Source organism: Rhinolophus sinicus, chromosome 4 (assembly GCF_057876585.1).
Source record: "Rhinolophus sinicus isolate RSI-liver-muscle chromosome 4, RSI-T2T, whole genome shotgun sequence".
In the NCBI taxonomy this organism is placed as follows: domain Eukaryota; kingdom Metazoa; phylum Chordata; class Mammalia; order Chiroptera; family Rhinolophidae; genus Rhinolophus; species Rhinolophus sinicus.
The window spans coordinates 43,377,737-43,398,361 of NC_142504.1; the positions used below are offsets into that span (position 1 = coordinate 43,377,737).

The 20,625-nt window shown below is 31.7% G+C and overlaps 1 protein-coding gene across 1 annotated transcript in view; it reads left to right on the forward strand.

The window, feature by feature from the left end:
- Positions 1–20,625, forward strand: part of SEMA3C (semaphorin 3C) — a 182,571-nt gene that overhangs the window by 100,130 nt on the left and 61,816 nt on the right. Inside the window, exons 5-11 of the mRNA XM_019746909.3 lie at positions 882–1,001; positions 6,708–6,798; positions 10,813–10,932; positions 12,349–12,491; positions 14,133–14,247; positions 16,113–16,182; positions 18,950–19,094. Coding sequence (XP_019602468.2) covers positions 882–1,001; positions 6,708–6,798; positions 10,813–10,932; positions 12,349–12,491; positions 14,133–14,247; positions 16,113–16,182; positions 18,950–19,094 — 804 coding nt within the window. The remainder of the gene's footprint in view (positions 1–881; positions 1,002–6,707; positions 6,799–10,812; positions 10,933–12,348; positions 12,492–14,132; positions 14,248–16,112; positions 16,183–18,949; positions 19,095–20,625) is intronic.

Consider the following 20,625-nt stretch of genomic DNA (forward strand, 5'->3'; position numbering starts at 1 on the left):
TACCTTTTGATATATTTTTTATTAAAACATTTGTCTTAGATTTATAACACTATTTTAAATAATGTTCTTTGGGAGAAAGATGACTTTGTGAAAGGAGCAACATTCAATCTCAGGCTTAATTAATTTGTAGTCAGCAATGGAGAGTGAGTCCAACAAATACAGAACATGCCATGATTATTTCAGTCACAGAGATCTGCATTTGGTGCTGACAATGTTTATGTACTCCTGCAAGGTCATAGTCAACTTATAATTACAATAAATTTGTATTCCGTTGAATGACTAAATGCAAGTTCCAATGGTTGGACTGGGAGCAGGTGAGAAAGGAGATTTTGGAGAAGAAAGTATTTCAGGGCATCAAGGGTAGAGAGATAATGATTGCATCATTTTTTATAGAAAGCAACAATGCTGCCATTTTCTTTAAAGTTTGTTTGATTCACAAGTTGTAAAGTCCAATAGTGTTTGCCATTTTGTACTAATGATAATATCAGCCTTGTATAAACACAATTTCATTCAAAACATGTTTACGTATACAAAGTATGTATGTGTGTCTGTATAGTTTTTTGAAGGAAGTTTGAGGAGACAATTTGCTATAGTTTACAATTTCTTAACTTTCTCAGGTAAAGATTAAGTTCAGAATATAAAAACTTACACAGTATATAAAAATGAAATATGAAAGAAATATATCATTTTACTCATTATCTAAGTTGGATTACTTTCCTCCTGAAATAAAGCAATATTATAAACCATGCTGTTCTCTTATTATCTTCTAACAAAAAAGTTAAAGCAAAAAGAAGAATGTATGGCAAAGTATTACAGTAACACTTACAAAGAACAATAAAAGTCATTGGGTTACTAACCACTTACTTACCTATTTTTTTCAGCATGGCTGTGGGAACTTCATCCGTGTAATTCAGGCTTTCAACCGCACTCATTTGTATGTTTGTGGGAGTGGTGCTTTCAGCCCAGTCTGTACTTATTTGAACAGAGGGAGGAGATCAGAAGTAAGTGTAACAATTTTTCATTCTTACTTTTGGATAGTGTCAAAAATTTCTTAAAACTGTATTTTAGAGTAAAAACTTGGAAATATCATTAATAGTCATAAAAAAGTTTCAAGTCCTCTAAACACAAAATATAATTATATAGTATAACATTTTGTTTCTGTCCTCCAAGTTGCTTAAAATATAGCCTTTTGCCTTCAAGGTGTGTGTGTGTGTGTGTGTGTGTGTGTGTGTGTATATTTCTGAATGGAAAAACCTAAAAAGTAAAAGATAAAGGGAAAAAATGGTGTAATTTCATAATTACTTAGAATGTAAGGTATTGATAATATTTGCTCCAAATTATAGAAATATTATAGTATAAACTCACTTTCTCAAATTTATTTTAAGTAACTTCTTATTTATCTTTCAAATTTGGTAAACTTTTATGAGATATACAGAGATGTGTAAACCGGGATGCCAAGTGTCTTTGCTGAAAAGAACTTTAAATAATAAGTAAATCATATTTTCATTTAGACCAACATTGGTCTACATTATGGTATTCTAGTTTAATTCTTACATTGCTTTAAATGATTTGGTGTTCTATGAACAAAAGCATCTGCTAAACTAAATATATAGCTAAGGTATCATCAACTAGAGGGCTGGTTCAACTTCACCTGTGATATTTCAGACTGTGTTTATCCCCATTCACAATTACTGACTAAGGAAACTACTCATTAGATCAAAAGAGTTTTTCCTCATTCTTTTAGCCAAACAAATTGTTTTACTTAATATAAGTATTTTAAAAACTGAATTCTTTCAAATTACTTTACTTTGATTTCATTGCACAACTTAAATCTAGACACTCCAGTTCTTAAATAATGTCTTCATTCAATTTTACAGATTAGAATTGTAAACAAATTAAATATTGCTATTGATATACCTTATTAAGTTTGTTTCCCTTTAACAAGGTTTAATCTATGTCCATACTAATATAATTGAACAGTGATTTTTTTCTATCTTCCTTTATTGTTAAATTGTTTTTCAGACATGTAAGTTAATCATGTATATCTTTTGGTGAATAAAAAATCATTTAAAAATAACTGAGTAAAGATAATTTGACCCTATATTGAGACATTTCCTTCCAAGTTGTTCATGATGTGAAATATTAAAATTTTTAAAGAAACGTAAAGCTGTGCTACTTGGAGGAGTACAGTTGGCTGTATTGAGCTGGTCATTAGAACCACATGCCTGCGATCAATTGATTAAATAAACTACTGCTCCAGACGTCTGCAATCTGTCAGACACTCTACTGCAGACTGTGCAGTCACAGTACAGGCCAACAATAGCATAGCAGTTTTCAGAGCACAGATTTCAAATGAAGTCATTTTCCCATGTACAAATTGCCCACTATGCACTTCAAGGCATAATTGGAATGTTGGTCCAAAAACATAATCTCCTTTGGAGAACCAGCATGGAATAAATTCTAATCACTTTACTAAATATGAACTACTTTAGTCTCACTTCAAAAGATCATTTTCAAAGGGGAAGCATTTCCATTAATTAATCTCTTTAATATGTGAACATTTTGAAAGCCATTTTAGTATGAAAAGGGTTATGCATTTTAAGCATTATATGCTTTGCATGATAGTCAAGTCAAAGGGTTTCGTCAAAACATATTTATATACACACCTGTGGTAAATGTAGAATACAGTTTTAGCAACCATCTAATGTATTCATTTTCCTTAGTTTAGGATAAAAGGTCCCCAAGCGTAAAATGACCGCATGATGCAGAAAGTTGTAGTTTGAAAGAATTCTCCTTTTTATTCATTGCTCACATTGTATTTTGTAATGTCCAGAGATAATACTTACTGCTAATACTTACCCTTTGTTAGTACTAAGATATGTCATTTTCATGCATTTGAAACCAGTTTGAAAGTAAATCAGGTTAGGGCGGAATATCATTAATTATTTAGTTTTATTTCTGCGACACTATCCACCACCTTTTATCTGCCTGTCAAATAACAATTCATTGGTTCTCAGAGAATTCCTTATGGGCCTACTTCACATCTGGAACAACACACACTTTCATTATACCCTGTGACTCTTCCCTTATTCTGTGAGACTGAATCAGAGCTTTCCTAGAGCATTCCAATGGTGCTCATCCAAAGAGCCTTGCTACACCATTGGTAACGATGATTCGTCTCTTCTGTCCACTGTCTTTATTCTTTGTCTTCTATTTCTGGAAATAGGTAAAGCAGAAAACATTAATAAAAAAACAATTATTGTTCAATTTTGATGCACGTTCTTGGAATAGTATCACACCTTGTCGCTTGTTGATTTTATTAGATGCCTCCATAACATCAGTTCTAACAGTTGAAAACCATTTAAGGCCCTGACCCTGCCACTCATCAATCAGATAACATGACCAAGAATATCACAGATGACCAAGAATATCACAGACATCCAAATTATGTCCTCGGCTTTTGAGGCAAATTAGTTACGAAGCTTTTCTGTTTATGCATTTGTTTTTTATAGTTTTCCTCTTGTCAAAAGAAAAGCTGTGCATTTTCCTTATCAGCAATGTTCTTTGATTAATAACTTTCATCACTCTGTTTTACATCTTCATTCCCTTTCCTCTACGTTTACTTTTTGTCTGTTGAAAAATAGGATTATGTTTCCTTTCCTTAAAATTGTTAACTTGGATCTGTGACTCTTTTAGACTCTTTTCTTTCTCTTTACTTCATCACAAAACCTCTCAGACAGGTAGGCTACACTTATATCTTTTATATTTCTATTTTTCATGTCTTTATTAAACATTTTTAATCTTTAATTCCCACCATTAATTAAAACTATTTCCTTTTGTGTGGAATTTACAATGCTTGTTAGTTTTTATAAATGTGCAGTTTGTTTATTCTTTTTTTAAGATTTATTTATTTTTTGTACTTTATTTATTTATTTAGACATTCAGTAAATGTCTAAATTCAGTATTATTTTATATTAATTCCAGGTGTATAGCACAGTGGTTAGACATTTGTATAATTTAATACATAAATACATAATCCCACTGACTAGTCAGGTACCCACCTGGCACTATACTTAGTCATTACCATATTATTGACTATATCCTCTATGCTTTAGTTTACATCCCCATGACTATTTTGTAACTACTAAAGTACAAATCCCTTCAGCTTTTTCAACCTGCCCCCCTACCCCCTTCCAATATATCACCCCAATAAATCTAGTACTCATCTGATACCATACATAATCATTAGAATATTATTGACTGTGTTACTTATTCCTTATGCTATACTCAACATCCCCATGACTATTGTGTAACAACTAATTTGTATTTCTTAATCCCTTCCCCTTTCTCACTCACCCCCAACCCCTCTCCCATCTGGCAACCCTCAAAATATTATCTGTATGTGTGAGTTTCTTTCTATTTTATTTATTTTGTTCTTTAGATTCCACATGTAAGTGAAGTTACATTGCATCTGTCTTTCTCTGTCTGACACTTCACTCAAAACAATACCCTCCAGATCCATCCATGCCGCCACACATAGCAAGAACCCATTCCCTTCCCTGGCTGAGTAATATTCCATTGTATATATGTACCACCTCCTCTTTATCCATAGATGGGCATGCAGGCTGCCTCCACATCTTGGCCATTGTAAACAACGCTACAATAAACATGGATGCACACATCCATTCAAAGTAGCATTTTTGGTTTCTTCTGATAAATACCCAGGGGTGGGATCACTGAGTCCTTCTGTGTCTTTTGTTATACCCTTTATTTTAAAATCTATTTTGTCTGTCATAAGTATTGCTACCTCAGCTCTTTTTTTTAGGTTATTTTGTGTTCCCATTTTCATGAACTAATCTTTTCCCCATCCCTTTACTTTCAGCCTGTGTGTGCCTTTCGATCTGAAGTGAGTCTCTTGTAGGCAGCATATGTAAAGGTTTTGTTTTCTTATCCACTCAGCCACTCTATCTTTTGATTGGAGCATTTAATCCATTTACACATAGAGTAGTTGTTGATAGATATGTAGTTATTGCTATTTTATTATTCATATTTTTGATCTTTGTTTTCTTCTTCTTCTTAAAGAAGTCCCTCTAAGATTCCTTGTAATACTGGTTTGGTGGTGATGAACTCCATCGGCTTTTTCTTGTCTGGGAAGTTCCTTATCTGTCCTTTGATTCTAAATGATAGGTTTGCTGGGTAAAGAAATCTTGGTTGTAGGTCCTGATTTTTTATTACTTTGAATATTTCCTGCCAACCCCTTCTGGCCTGCAAAGTTTCTGTTGAGAAATCAGCTGACAGTCTTATAGGAGGTTTTTGTAGGTAACTGATTGCTTTTAAGATTGTTTCATTGTCTTTGACCTTTGGCATTTTAATTATGATGTGTCTTGGTGTGGCTTCTTTGCTTACATCTTGTTTGGGACTCTCTGCCGCTTCCTGGGCTTTTATATCATGAGTTTGGACAATTAAGTTCGTGAACTCATCCTAGAAAAAGTGCCACATACCTCATTGCTGAATATTACTAATGTCACCTTTGAAATACTCCCCTTGGAAAGCTATGCACTGATGCCAGCACCTAGTCCACCCTTCAAAGCAATTTTGGAACTCTTTTGCTGGAATGGCCATTACAGCTGTCATTGTGTTACCCTTCACGTCTTGAATATCTTAAAAATGTCTCCCTTTCAATATTTCCTTGATCTTCAGGTAAAGAAAGAAGTCATTGGGGGCCAGATCAGATGAGTAGGGAGGGTGTTCTGATACAGTTATTTGTTTACTGGCTAAAAACTCCCTCACAGACAGTGTCATGTGAGCTGGTGCATTATTGTGACGCAAAAGCCATGAACTGGCAAAAAGTTCAGGTCGTCTAACTTTTTCACACAGCTTTTTCAGCACTTCCAAATAGTAAACTTGGTTAACTGTCCAGTTGGTACAAATTCATAATGAATAATCCCTCTGATATCAAAAAAGGTTAGCAAAATTATTTCAACAAGTTTATGAACTTAATTGACCGACCTCATATTACCTATGCCAGGTTAGGGAAGTTTTCCATCTTTATTTCTTCGAATAGGTTTTAAAATCCTTGCTGTCTCTCTTCTTCTTCTGGGTAAAGTATTTTGTCTTACTTTGTTTACTGTGCCCCGAATGTTTTGTCAGTGCCTCACACATAGTAAATACTCAATACATTTTTGTTAAATAAATAAATGAAAGAGTAAATGAAGCATTTTTACCTAAATTATGAGTTACTGTGTTGAATCTAGTATAATGCTTTATATAACAAAATTAAGTGGAACAAAATTTTGTATTTAAAAAAGTCTTGATTGTGTTGAAAGTATTGTAATCCTATACACATCGTGCCTCTGTGGACAATTTTCTGCATTTGGTCAATGTCCAACTTATCTAGTTCAGTTTTACAATATCTTTGATTTCCAAGTGGTTTTTACTGATGTTGACTTGATGAAAACTTGTTGGATCAGCTTTATGGGAAATGTAATAGGATGAGAATTCGACCTGCTGAGGTTAGCTTGCAGTTTATAAATGGATTCTTTATGTGGGCCAAGAAAGTCTTAATATAATAAATTGGGAAGGCATTAAGCAATCAAGCCAAAAGCTTATTATTTATAATGGCACTTTGTTTTACTAAAGAGCAATTGGTCAACTAAATATAAAGTTATTCATTATTACTACATTTTTCAATTTTATCTATAATAAAGGATCAAGTTTTCATGATTGACTCCAAGTGTGAATCTGGAAAAGGACGCTGCTCTTTCAACCCCAATGTGAACACAGTATCTGTTATGATCAGTAAGTGGAAAATAAAAGAGGGAGGGATAAATATAAAATAAAAAAGAAATTAAGGAAAATAAATTTGTGACATGGTATGTCCATTTTTGATAATTGCATGAATGATAGTACATGAATACAATAATAGGAAGAAAGTTATGTGCTGAGAAATAGATTTTAGTATCTCATTTCCAAGAATATTTATGATGAAATGATAAGCATGTATTTTTTTCATTTAATATGACTGCTGTAATTCCTAGAGCAAGTCAATAATTTAACAAAAAAAGTCCGTATATGTATATATTAATATATATTATAATTTTCAATGTTTTCTGTAGTTATTTTTCTAAAATTAAATATACCACTTTTCCTCATGTTTTAGTAATCATTTGTAAATGATTAAAAATGGTGTTTCTTTCAAATGAAAGAATAACAAAGTTCATGTGTTAGCCAATACATTCTCTGTGGATTGTCTAGAAGTTGCTATACTAAATAAGAGGTGATGATAAAGTCAGTTTTTCATTTTCTCATTTTCCATAAAATACATCAGTTAAGAAGCGGATCCAATAGCTTGCTGCTGCATATATCGACAAATCAATGTCTTTGAGTCTCGATCATCAAATGCCTTTCTATAACTCACTTGAAAGATACTCTCTTCTGGTCAATCAAGACACTTCTAGAATATGTCTGATTTAGCATAAGTTGCCTGTAGGGACAAATCTTGGATTTCAATGTTGACTATACAGTAGATGCTTTTTCTTTTTGCTTTTTCTGTGTGTTGCCAGTGGTAAAATTACATCATTTGACAATAGAACACGTGGAAAAATAATTATTGTGTTCAAAATGCTTTGCTTCATAAAGAGCAACCCATCTTTTCTGTCCCATATCTGGAAACTAAATTAAGACAGGTACATTCAGCACTGACTAAAATGTGAGCTTGGAAGTTACCCAGTGAATTGTTTCCATATGGTCATTCAAATTGGGCAGGGAGGAGATGAAAGTATATCATTAGGACAAAAAATTAGAAAGCTTTGAAACTACAAGTTATCCAAATATGCCTGATGCAGGATTTTCAGATAAGTTTCTAAATTTTATTTAATAGAAGCAGTGTCTTGAAAGTCTTTTCTTCATTAGGAAGGAAATTTTATTCACCTTTAGAAACTTTATGTTATATATATGGTGTCAAAAATGTATACACATTTTAATAAAGGACAACTGTATTAAAATTGTAATACTCAATATATACTGATAACAAAAGATGAATACAAGTCACTTTTGACTTTTGCAATTACAAGAGGTGCTCAAAGTGGTTACCATTAGCGTCCAGACATTTCTGATTATGGCGAACTACTGCTTGAGCAATGTTGACCAGTGTCCACTTGTGTACCTTTTGTTGGCACCCCCAGTACATAGAGTTTTCGTTTATTTCAAGTTAAATGCTATGAAAATAAACTTAAAAGATCCGTTATTACTAATACTGGAGTTTTATCTCTTCAAATGTTGTTTAGAACAAAAAAGAATTAGAACAAGACATTATGAATCTTACTGTTAAATTGTGATAAACCATTTAATAATTTTGCCCTCAGATAATTGGATTTTGTTGTTGTTGTTTACAACTTAAAGTTAATTATTGGCCTTCATTTTTCAAGGACCTGAGACTTCAATTCCTATGCTCATGTTCCTATACTACCTTTTAGTATTTTAGTTAACGTTACAATTGACACTGGCAATGAAAGTCATTAAATAATTTGCTTAACTTAAAAAATGAAACCAAAAAGAGCAAGAAGCTTTATAAGCTTATATTTATCATTTTATTTGTTCTATTGATTATCCCTCTAAAATTATCTCCAATATCATCTCCAATATTGCATAGTAGATTTGTATAGTCATTCCACTTTGCCGTATAGTGCTTTATCATTTCTGTTCAATTGCAATGCACTAAATAACAGACATTTCTATCCAGTGAAGTGCCATTGAAAATTAGAGTTCCAAATTTCACAGTGCAGTGTAGTATCTAAGCCAATGTGAAAATTTAGTGTTCTTTTGCTATTTTCAGTCATTGTTGTAGCACAATAAATAACTCAGATTGTATTCCTTAAAGAACCTATCAACAACCTCATGAGGTTTTTCTGATCAATGCAAGTAAAAGTGGAAAACAAAATCGTTTTAGATTAAAATTAAAAGGCATAAGTTTATCTTTGAATAAATCCTACAAAGAAATTCTGAAAAGAACACCGTACTCTCAAACAAAATTCTTTCCAAAGTGACATTAAATAAATATTTCTTATACAAAATAAAGGAGAAACTGTATTATTCTGAACTTCCCATTAACATTACTGAGAATTTAAGACAGGAAATGAAGTCAGTCACACATGCAGGGTTTTGTCATGTTTCTGACGTAACTAATACCGTGGTATGCAGTAGGACTGGAATCAGCCCTCTTCTCCATACTCCATCCTCTGAGTGTCCTTTTTTCTTTCCTTCCTGGAAACAGATATGATAATTTAAAGATGTGCTAATGAACCTCTCAAATAACAGGAGTTTCTAACCCACTGTTTTGGGGGTAATTGGGTGTAACAAAATTATGCTGGTGTAAAATATTTCATTACAAATTGATCTTAATTTAGCAACCACTGTATCTACAGAATATTTGTGTAGATGCTTCATAAATGTTCACAGAATTTTAAAGAAGCTAAACTTCTCAGAATCCTTTCATGCACATTTTTATCTTCCTATAATCTGTTCCCATGGGCTTTAAACCTCTACTAGAAAGCAGAACTGGGCGACACGATGCCTGCTGTACCCACTTATTAACTGGTAGGGGTCCAGTTCATGACCTGGTGAGCACATATTAAAGACATTCCATTGTCCATTCTGTCCTGGGCCAATTGGGTATTGCTTATTACTAAACAGTGAGCTTAGAGTGCTCAAAATATTCCAGCCCTGCCAAAATGACCACAGTCTAAAGGTAGCCAGGGAGTAATTCTAGAACATCAGTCAAAGGACAGAGCTGCATGGTGGTTCAGTGGGCCAGACCTGATAAATTTTATTTTTTTGTAAATAGATAAATTTAACTACTGTTTTATATTCTAGGGTCACATATACCAATTCACTGCTTACTCTCCTTACAGGGAAAAACTTAATATGGATCTTAACAAATAAGCTAAATGTTCAATATTACATATATGTACAGTTTAAAATATCTGATGATGCCATTAATGATCATTTAATTTAATTTAATTTTAAAATATCTTTTCTTGTCTCTGCATTCCGTTTTTTTTTATGGATTAATATGTTAAGCCATATGTGGCTTATTAATATTATATTATTAACGTAATGTTAACAAGTTATGTATTGCAATTGAAAAAGTAGCACTTTGTTTACCTTATAGAAATCTTCTAGCACTAAAAATCAAAACATATACTTCTAATGATGAAATTATTTTATCATTAATAGTATTTTGACAATTTTGATGTTGCATCCATTTCATGAAATGATAAAACTGTTATTTTCAATTTATTCAATAAAAATCATAGAATTTTTAATATGTGGTGACTAATTTTGAGATCATAATGGAATCTTCATATTTTACTGATGAGAAGCCTGAGATTCAGAGCACTACATGACTGAGTCTGGATTCCCAATTTGTTAATTACTGCCAAAAGTAGAAACCGTTTTCTGACTCTTACAATATTTTTTTATTTATTAAAAAAAAGTAATAAACCATTTTGTTATCTTTTACACACATTATTTCTGCCATTTCTGATACACACTATATAAACATAGGTATTTAGTGTAATTAGGTACAGAGACATTTTTATGTCTATGTAGAATAAAGTTGTTTTACTGATCAGACAGGCAATAATGAGGCTAGATTAAACTCTACCCAAGTTTTTATTTGGTGGATAATGTAAACCAATTAACAATTATAAACATTCTATAATATGTGGGATGATCTAATAAGCAGGTTGTCCTTGGTTTTTAAAATAGCCTCACAAAACATTTACAGTTGTGTTGACGTTTTCCTTTTCATAGATGAGGAGCTTTTTTCTGGAATGTATATAGATTTCATGGGGACAGATGCTGCTATTTTTCGAAGTTTAACTAAGAGGAATGCGGTCAGAACTGATCAACACAATTCCAAATGGCTAAGTGGTAAGAAAACATTTTGTGCGTTATTCATTTATTTATTTATTTTAGAATCATGATTCAAGCTAATTTGTTTAGTTCCAATAAGAAAATTAGGTAAAAATAGTTTTAAAAATTGCAATACCAGGCCATGAGCTGAGTAACAATAATTCTGTACTTCATGATTTTAAATATTTACGATAAATAACTGAAATAGTCCAGTTCATATTCTTTTATTAACCAGCATGCAGTTATCATAGGATACATGAATAAGTAAAAATGACAGTAATACTCTTCATACATACCCACGTACAAGAAACTTCTTCAGCTGTTTACTTGTAACATATTGCAATCAAATATGCTATTTCTTCATTTAGCTTACTTGTATATTTTAATAATGCCAAATCTAAATTTTTTTCTAATCTTATGACAGATATAATGAATTTTTATGGTATATTCAGACACTTCTGTTTGTTTTCTGCTTTGATTCTAAAATTACAAAACTGGTGTATGTTATTTTTTTCATAATTTGACTAATAATGGAAATTATAGGTATGATCATTTCATGATTATCGGTATTCAGCTGCTTCCAGTTCTTGGGATCACATGGAATTCACATCAAGAAAGGTGCTTATTTGACTTTAATGCACAAGTCCATTCGGTTTCTGTTGTTTAGAGGAGGAAGAAACCACTAAGGTCTTTATCATTTCACCCTGTGGAAAATTTCTAGCTCACCCTAAATCTGGCAGTTCCCTTAACATTGCACAGTTAGGCATGAATCACCACAGTTAGGCATCTTATTTGACTGCTAGACCACAAGAAAGCATTGATTGTCCATTTACTTCTTCAAATTATTTTCCCAGTACATCTGGAAATAGAATATCCAAAAAGTTGTTTTGTGCTTGGAATAAGGAATCCCTCTGTCTTCAAATGACTTTTTTTTTGCTTGAAACATTATCCCTTCATTTCATATGCTGTATTTTAAGAAAAGTATGTTTTTTAGATCTTGGACTTCCAACTCCTCATTCTGCTTCAATGAATTTGTGTTTATATGCATTAGGTTGAAAACTGTACTTTTCCTTCTATAAAAGGGCCATCAGAGTCCCTGGGAAGTAACTGGTAGAAAGGTTTTTCAATTTTTTAAAATTCGTCAGTGCACAAAGATTTCTTTGCATTCACTGAACTTCCAGAATGTTTTACAGACAGAGAAAAATAGTTAGAGCTTCATATTATAGCTATATTCTGTGGCACTTGACATTCCAAATGTGGTATGTAGACTGAATACAATTACTGCTTTGAGATGTTTTGCCTATGAACATCAAATTATTTTTCTATACCAAGGTTGGAGAACGCATGTGCCTGTGGTCTACTTGGCTGAACAGTAGATGGATTTTCATCATGCATGTGTGTGTATATATGTATAGCCCTTGTATTTCTTTTCAGAGCCCATTTTTGTGGATGCACATGTCATCCCAGATGGAACTGACCCAAATGATGCTAAGATTTACTTCTTCTTCAAAGAGAAGCTGACTGACAATAGCAGAACCACGAAACAAATTCATTCCATGATTGCTAGAATATGTCCTGTATGTATTAATATTGTTTTTATTAATTCAGTTTAAACAAAAACCAAAGAAAAAGTTACCCATTTCTTCCACCCTTAACCCTGTCTCTTGCAACCATCAATCTGTTCTCTGTATCTATGAGCTGTCTTTGTAATTTTTGGTTTTGATCCCACATATAAGAGAGATCATATAATATCGGTCTTTCTCTGTATGACTTATTTCATTTAGCATAACGTCCTTGAGGTCCATCCACTTTGTCACAAACAACAAGATTTCATTCTTTTTTTTATGGCTGAATGGTATTCCATTGTGTATATATACCATATTTCTTTATCCATTCACTTGTTCATGGATAATTAGGTTATTTCACTATCTTAGCTATTGTAAATAAATCTGCAGTGAACATGGGGTGCATATATCATTTTGAATTAGTGTTTTCATTTTCTTTTGATAAATATCTATAAGTGGAATTGTTGGATCATGTGGTAATTCTATTTTTTATTTTTTTTTTTGAGGAACCTTCATACTGTTTTCCATAGTGGTTGCACCAATTTACATTACCACTAACAGTGAACAAGGGTTCTCTTTACAGCATCGCCAACACTTATTATTTCTTATCTTTTTTATAATGACTGTTCTAACAAGTATGAGGAAGGATCTCTTTGTGGTTTTGATTTGCATTTCCCTAATGATTAGTGATGTTCTGCATCTTTTCATGTACCTGTTAGCCATCTGTATGTCTTTTTGGGAAAATATCTTTGAGATCATATGCCTATTTTTAATTGATTTTTTTTTTTTCTTTTGGCTATTGAGTTGTATGAGTTCTTTATATATAGTATAAAGATACTTTTTAGATAGTATTCCCTTATCAGATATATGATTTAGAATTATTTTTCTTTCCATTTGGTAGGTTGCCTTTTCATTTTATTGATGGTTTTCTTTGCTGTGCAGAAGGTTTTGAGTTTGATGCAGTTCCACTTGTTTATTTTTGTTTTTGTTGCTTTGCTTTTGGTGTCAGATTTAAAAAATTATTGCCAAGACCTATGTCAAGGAGTTTACTAGTAGTTCATCAATAGAGACTATTTGTGAATGATTCCAATGCCATTTTCCCTGCACTAGATAGAGAAATATTTATATTAAAATATCTGAATAGGAATACTGAGGAGTAAATGATAACAGAGAAATAAGGAGAAAAAAATAGAACTATTAGGGACCATTTGTTGTTAAGTATAAACCAATTCTCTTGACCACATTAGAATCCACAAACTTCACTGTATATAATACTTATGTTCATATTGAAGCCAGTGAGTTATCAGGAAAAGGCAAATTAAATTATTGATTTCCCATAATGTTTTATGATTATTTATATCACATATATTAAAATTGTAAAGCTTTAGGACATATATTCATTAAATTCATTTTTTGAAACATTTTCAGTTGATACCATCCTGTAGAAGATATAGCCATAGTATAACCTATGTCTATTTTATAATATACTATAGATCTTAAATATTCCTCTCTCACTATTGATATCCAATGGGATTAACATATCCATCCTTTAGATAAGAACAAATCCCCACGTAACAAGAATCCAAGCTGAGTTTTTAGTAGACTTCAGTATTTAATTAAGTGCTCTGAAATGTGTTTACAAAATGGTTTCAGAATGACACTGGTGGACTGCGTAGCCTTGTCAACAAGTGGACCACCTTCTTGAAAGCGCGGTTGGTGTGCTCGGTCACTGATGAAGATGGCCCAGAAACATACTTTGATGAATTAGGTACATGGATGTGAATTTGAAAAATGTTTTTGAAAGAGAGTTTGTAAAGTTTAAAAAATTTAATAAGCTCTCGGAAGAGGATGTATTTTACATGGATGTTTTCAGCATAAACAATGTATCAATTTGAATTAATGATCTGAATACTATTAATAAATTTCCTTAAGTATTTTTTAAATGTTTTGACACTGAATGCACTGCTGAAACGTTTAGTTCATTGAAGTCACCATGATATATGAATGAAAGTGTGTGTTTGTGTGTTTGTACGTGTGTGTGAAAGAGAAAAGTACTTGTATACTTTATATATAAGTAATGATGTTCGTGCTTTTCTAAAATGAGTGTGTATTTCATATATATATATATTTAAATTTTTAAATTTTAATATTCTGTTTGTAAATCCATTTGAGAATACAGCTATATATATATATTTTTTTTTTTTACTATTGCAGTTAATGGGCAGAATAGAGGTTAGATGAAAAAGTGTTAGAGTAGAAATTAAATTTGTGCTCCAATCTTAATTCTTCCTGGTGACTCTGAGATTAAATATTTTCAACATGTGTGACATGAGGAAAGTTATACTTTCCAGATCAAATAAAGACTAACAATATGATTCCTTTCTACCAAGGAACAGCTTTCTTTTTAATCAGAATAACTTGGTACTAAGTGCCATTTAGAAATAACTTTTATTTTGCTTTAATCCATTAAGATGTAAGATGCTGGTTATTCTCAGATTTTGAGACAGGTGAGGGGATAAGCAATAAAAATGTATTATATGTGGAAAAATGCACTGATTCTAACAGTTAAAAAACTGAAATAGACAGTTGGTCTCCTCAAAAGCCATTATATTGATCATAGAAACAAAAATTTCAATGTCAGATTTTCTACACAAAAGTTCTAAGTATGATTTTGTATTATAACTTAATCATTCATTATTTCCCCCATATTCTTTGCAAGTATGTTTGTTTCAGTGTCTTACGGTATTTCAGTCTTTCTTATTTTTCAGAGAGAACTAGACGTGTCAGCCTTTGTTCACATATGAAGAAGCTAGTGGTTATTAATTTATTACTTAAAAGGTCCTAAATTCATTATGAATTTAAAATAAATACCTCTCTTTTTGTATTCCTCAGCAAGAATCTAATTTGCAAAAATATAACTAAAAAAAGACATTTCTTATAATTATGACAATTGATTATTAATTGGGGTTTTCTATCAGAAATTTACTGCCAGATTTTGTTACGTATTACTGTACCTTATAGCTACACCATTGTCTTTGCTCTAATATACTTTAAACGTGCATTTAGAGGAATTGTCGATTAAATAAAAATATCACTAGAAACTTTGACCTTAAGCCAAAAGAAGTCCTATTATGTGTAAAGAATAAAAGTCACCGTGAAAAAGTTTTCTTCCATGTTTCAACTTCAAACCCTAGGTCAAACAGAAATTCAGTTTGTAACATGTTTTAATGGATATTTAGAAAATGCAGAAAAAGAGAAGAAAAGGAAAATTTCTATAGCTCTGCTAACCAGAGACACTCACTGGTAATCTTATTGTATTCCGGTGTGTAGTTTAAAGTTTACATGGTTTTAGTCCATATTATATACCACTGAGCCTTTTCCACTTAATTTTATTTCATTAGCATGGTTTCCATAAGGCTACAGTCTTCATAAATCCCTTTAGTGTTTGTGTAACATTTTATTTAATTTACTTTATCATGTGCCTATCATTTAGTTGTTTTCAAATTATAATAATGCTGCAAGAATATCTTTCTGAATAATACTTTTCATACTTGAAGTTATTTTCTTAGGGTAAATTTTTAAAAATACAGTTAATATTTGGGACTTTTAAAAGAATGATATTTCCCTTTTCAGAGGATGTGTTTCTGCTTGAAACTGATAACCCAAGGACAACACTAGTGTATGGCATTTTTACAACGTCAAGGTAATTATAAAACAATTACATTTTATGAGTTAAATAATAACCTTTATTGAGCAGCAGTAATTATTACAAAAACATTCTTTTCAATTTTTAATTTTACATAGCATTTAGGATGTAACTTTCCCATTTTATTACTTTTGCTTGATTACCAAAATATATTTTAGCTAAACTAACACTTTCAACTTAGTTCTGTATAGAGTATTTATAATGATTATATGATATTTTTCTCAAAACAAGAAAAATATTAACTATAATGCAGGAATAAAGTATATATGAGTATAAGATATTTTGTTTAGGAAATAATTTGAAAACTCCTGATTCAAATAAAAATGTTGGCATTTCTATTAAAATAACTGTTACTTCTGGAGCAGTGATTATTTAGAAACTAACAAAACACTGATGTCGTTTTCATTTTCCATATGATAGTATTTCATATATTTGAAGATAGGTTTAATGTTTTCTAATATCTCTGGAATTCCCAATTCCAATTATCATATATTTCAAGAAAATTCACCATATTCTCACCCTTTCTGCACATATATTTGCTTTTATACTGCGAATGTTACTCAGAAATCAGTGCAGTATTCCAACTGTAACATGACCATGTAGAATGTAATGGGTCCTTTCCATTAGACATCAACTACAAAGTGAAAATTTAAAGATATTAGCATTCTTTTCTAGTGGAGGAAACATGGTATGATTGTAGATTGTAATGAGCCATTCAATGGAAAAGAAAATCCCAGGGATATTGATTATAAATGATTTTTACAGTTGCACTGTAAGATTTCTAAAAACATGTCCTTCAGGATAAGTTTAAGTCCTGTTCTTACAAAGAAGGCAGTCTCGATTTAACTCAAAAAAAATTTAGCAAAGAAAAAAGAATCAAATTATTAAGAAGAATATATGGGTTTCAAAACAATTTTTCCTAGTTTCTGTTTTTTCCAACTTCAGTAGTTTAATGTTGAAAAATTTTAAATGGTCATTTCTGACTATTAGTGCTAATGATTAATAATGTAGCTTATTTTTTTCCCAATGGTCATCTAAGTTTTCCATTGGCCATCTAAGTTTTTAATTATGCATCTAATTTAAGAGAAACATGTGAGTCAAATAAATGTTGGTTTCAGTAAATCTGCCTTAGTGACAATGGAAATAATTTTTAGTAAGGATCAAAACTAATTTTATAAGATTTTACTGACTAAAAGTAATTTAAGGGATCTGTTTTGGAGCCTATTATTTTTTTCTGTGAATAACAGGGAAAGTACGAGGTGTGATTTAACAATACGGTGAATGTTTAAAGAAAAAATTAAAAAATGTTACCGTAAAAGACACATTGCCATTAATCCCCCTGAAAATCCTCCCCCTTGCTTTGAACACACGTATCCCATCATTGTTGCCACTTTCTGAAGCAGTTCTGGAAGTCCTCTTTCATGAGTGTCTTTAGTTGTGCTGTCGTGGCTACCTTGATGTCCTGAAACGATTCAGAACATTTACCTTTCATGGTCATTTTGACTTTGGGGAAAAGCCAGAAGTCACATGGTGCCCGATCCAGTGAATAAGGTGGATGAGGACACACTGTAATGTTTTTATTTGACAGAAATTGCCATATACCAGAAGCGATGTGTGACATGAAGCCTTTCCCGTTGTGATAAAAAAATACAGAGAATGCTGCTGCCAAGTGCCATTCAACAGAAAGGCAGTGATTTTCAATACAGGAAGTAGAGCATCAAACCTTAGTAACAGTGTGTGACAAGTTTCAGCTTGTTTGGTGCAGTCAGTGGGGTGTGAGCTACGGTGGAGAGAGGGTGTGATTTAAAATGTGTTTTAAATCATGGATCATGAGCAATGTATTAACGTGAAATGGGCAAATAGTTTCATCCTCCATCATGACAATGCTCCATGTCACACGTCACTTCTGGTATACAGCAATTTCTGTCAAATAAAAACATTATATGGTGTGTCCTTATCCACCTTATTCACAGGATCTTGCCGCATGCAACTTCTGGCTCTTCCCCAAAGTCAAAATGACCATGAAAGGTAAACATTTTGAATCAATTCAGGACATAGAGTCAGCCACAACAGCACAATTAAAGACACTTAATGAAAGAGGACTTCTAGAACTGCTTCAGAAAGTGGCAACAACAATGGGATAAGTGTGTTCAAAGGGAGGGTAAGGAAGGTTAATGGCAATGAGTCTTTTAGTGTAATAATTATTTTTTTAGTTTAAACATTCACCATAGTTTTTGATCGCATGTCATGTATAAACAGTGACAACTTAGACTTCTCCAATCACTAATAATAACCTGGTGAGAACAACCACATTAAAATGATCTTAAGACAAAAATGTATAATGTTCTCTTACTTAATGAGATTTATTTCTGCAAGTTAATTATAATAAGTTGTATTGTTAGTGATTTAGAATTTGAATTCGTATTTTTAATAAATCGTCAAGCCAGTTTTTGTTGCTAAGATAAACTAGTTTGAAACTTCTTTGACTTGTGCTATATTGTAGAAACAGAGAGAGCTTTGCTATAACTTATTGTCTACTAACTCCATGGGTGAATTAAATGTTTTAATGCTTTATGTATCAATGGCTTATTTCAAAACAGTGGAAATGTTTTAGCTTTACAATGTATACCATAAAATTGAACTTTTCCATGATGAATTATATCAACTTTTTATCATAAATTTGCCATCTATTTTTAAAATCGTATTTGAATTAAAAAAAGATAAGAGAATGGATTTCTTTCTGTTTTTCTTTTTTTTTTTTTAGCTCAATTTTTAAAGGATCAGCAGTGTGTGTGTATCATTTATCTGATATACAGACCGTGTTTAATGGGCCCTTTGCCCACAAAGAAGGGCCCAATCATCAGCTGGTTTCCTATCAGGGTAGAATTCCATATCCTCGCCCTGGAACTGTAAGTATCCAGGAAAGTTTCTTTGTTATTTTGCTTTTTTAAAAAATATATAGCAAGAAATTAATATCTTGTTGATGGTTATTAAATACAACCATAGACCTACTGGTATACTCATTATAATTTTTCAGCTCACTGCTTCCCAGGTTTGGGACTTTACGTAAATGTTATAGCACTCTGCAATTTTTTTCTAAGTGCTATTGCTAATAAAATCATATTTAGATTTAAAAACCATTAGGTTTGTCAGACAGGGCAGAGATATTATCCTAATTTTATTGGCATAAAAACCATTGCTTGGAAAGTGTTAACCTTTCTGTGGTAACATAAGAATTTAGATGCTAGTTGCTTTTCACAGTGTTCCTTATATTAAGGAATATCATCTATTTTAATGAAGGCATAACCATGTGAGATTTAATTTAGACATAAATCATGCAGAGCTACTTCAATTATAAGGGGTACATTTAGTTAAAAATTACATGTTGTTATTTCTCAAAGAAAGAAAATGGTATGTTTGAGAAAATAATTACAATGGAAGTGACGTTAAAATTCAAACAAAATATGAACTATAAAGTTTTGAGGTATACAGATATAGCTGTATCTTGCAATATTAGTAGTATTAAGGGGTACAGTGAAAACGTTTTTTGCTGAAGTTACAGAGAGTGGACTGGCAGATTGGAATTGAAATTTTTCTATGGCAACAGTGATCACAGTTCTATTTGTTTTTCATTTGGCCCATAATAATGCTGTCTTGCATTCTAGAATATTGATTTGTTTCTGTCTCTGTAAAATATCAGACAATATAGTAATTGAGAGGAGATGATATACAATGGGCCATCAAAAGGAATATGTTTTGTATCCTTGTATTCATACAATAGGGTCATAATTATAAAATGGGGTGGATATAAGTAATGAAGAATGATTTTGTAGAAAAAATAATCAAAAGATAGTTTTTAAAATAATACGAACTTAAACAAAATGTTTCTTTTCCCTTTTAGCTTAAGTATTAAATCCTTTTGCCAGTATGTTCTCAGCTTCATCCCATATTTTTTTACTAATTGTTGATTCACTTTATTTTTGTTATTAGAGTGTATATACACTGTATTATTTACTCCCTTATTTTATCATCATTTTAAATTAAACTGCTCACTTTTTTTAAATAGAAAAAATAGTTTGCTAAATCTTTAAAGAAACTATTTATTTTAAATTAAAAGGGCTCAAGTTTGGTTTCCTGCTAGGAAGCTCAAAGATTAATCATCGATATATATTTTATTAGAACATTTAACTTCTAATTAACATTGGAAAGATTATGAGCATTGCTACTTATCCATGAAAGAATTAAATTTTAAAAAGCCGTACTTAATCATAGCTGGCAACAACGTCCTATCATAGAATTTGCGATCTCCTTTTAAATGATCTCTCTTTGATGTTCATAGCTCAACAGAAGATGAAGGAAAAAAAATACCATTTAATTATTTTGTATACCGCAAGGAAAAGAAGTCAACAGATACTGTGTTTCCCCGAAAATAAGACCGAG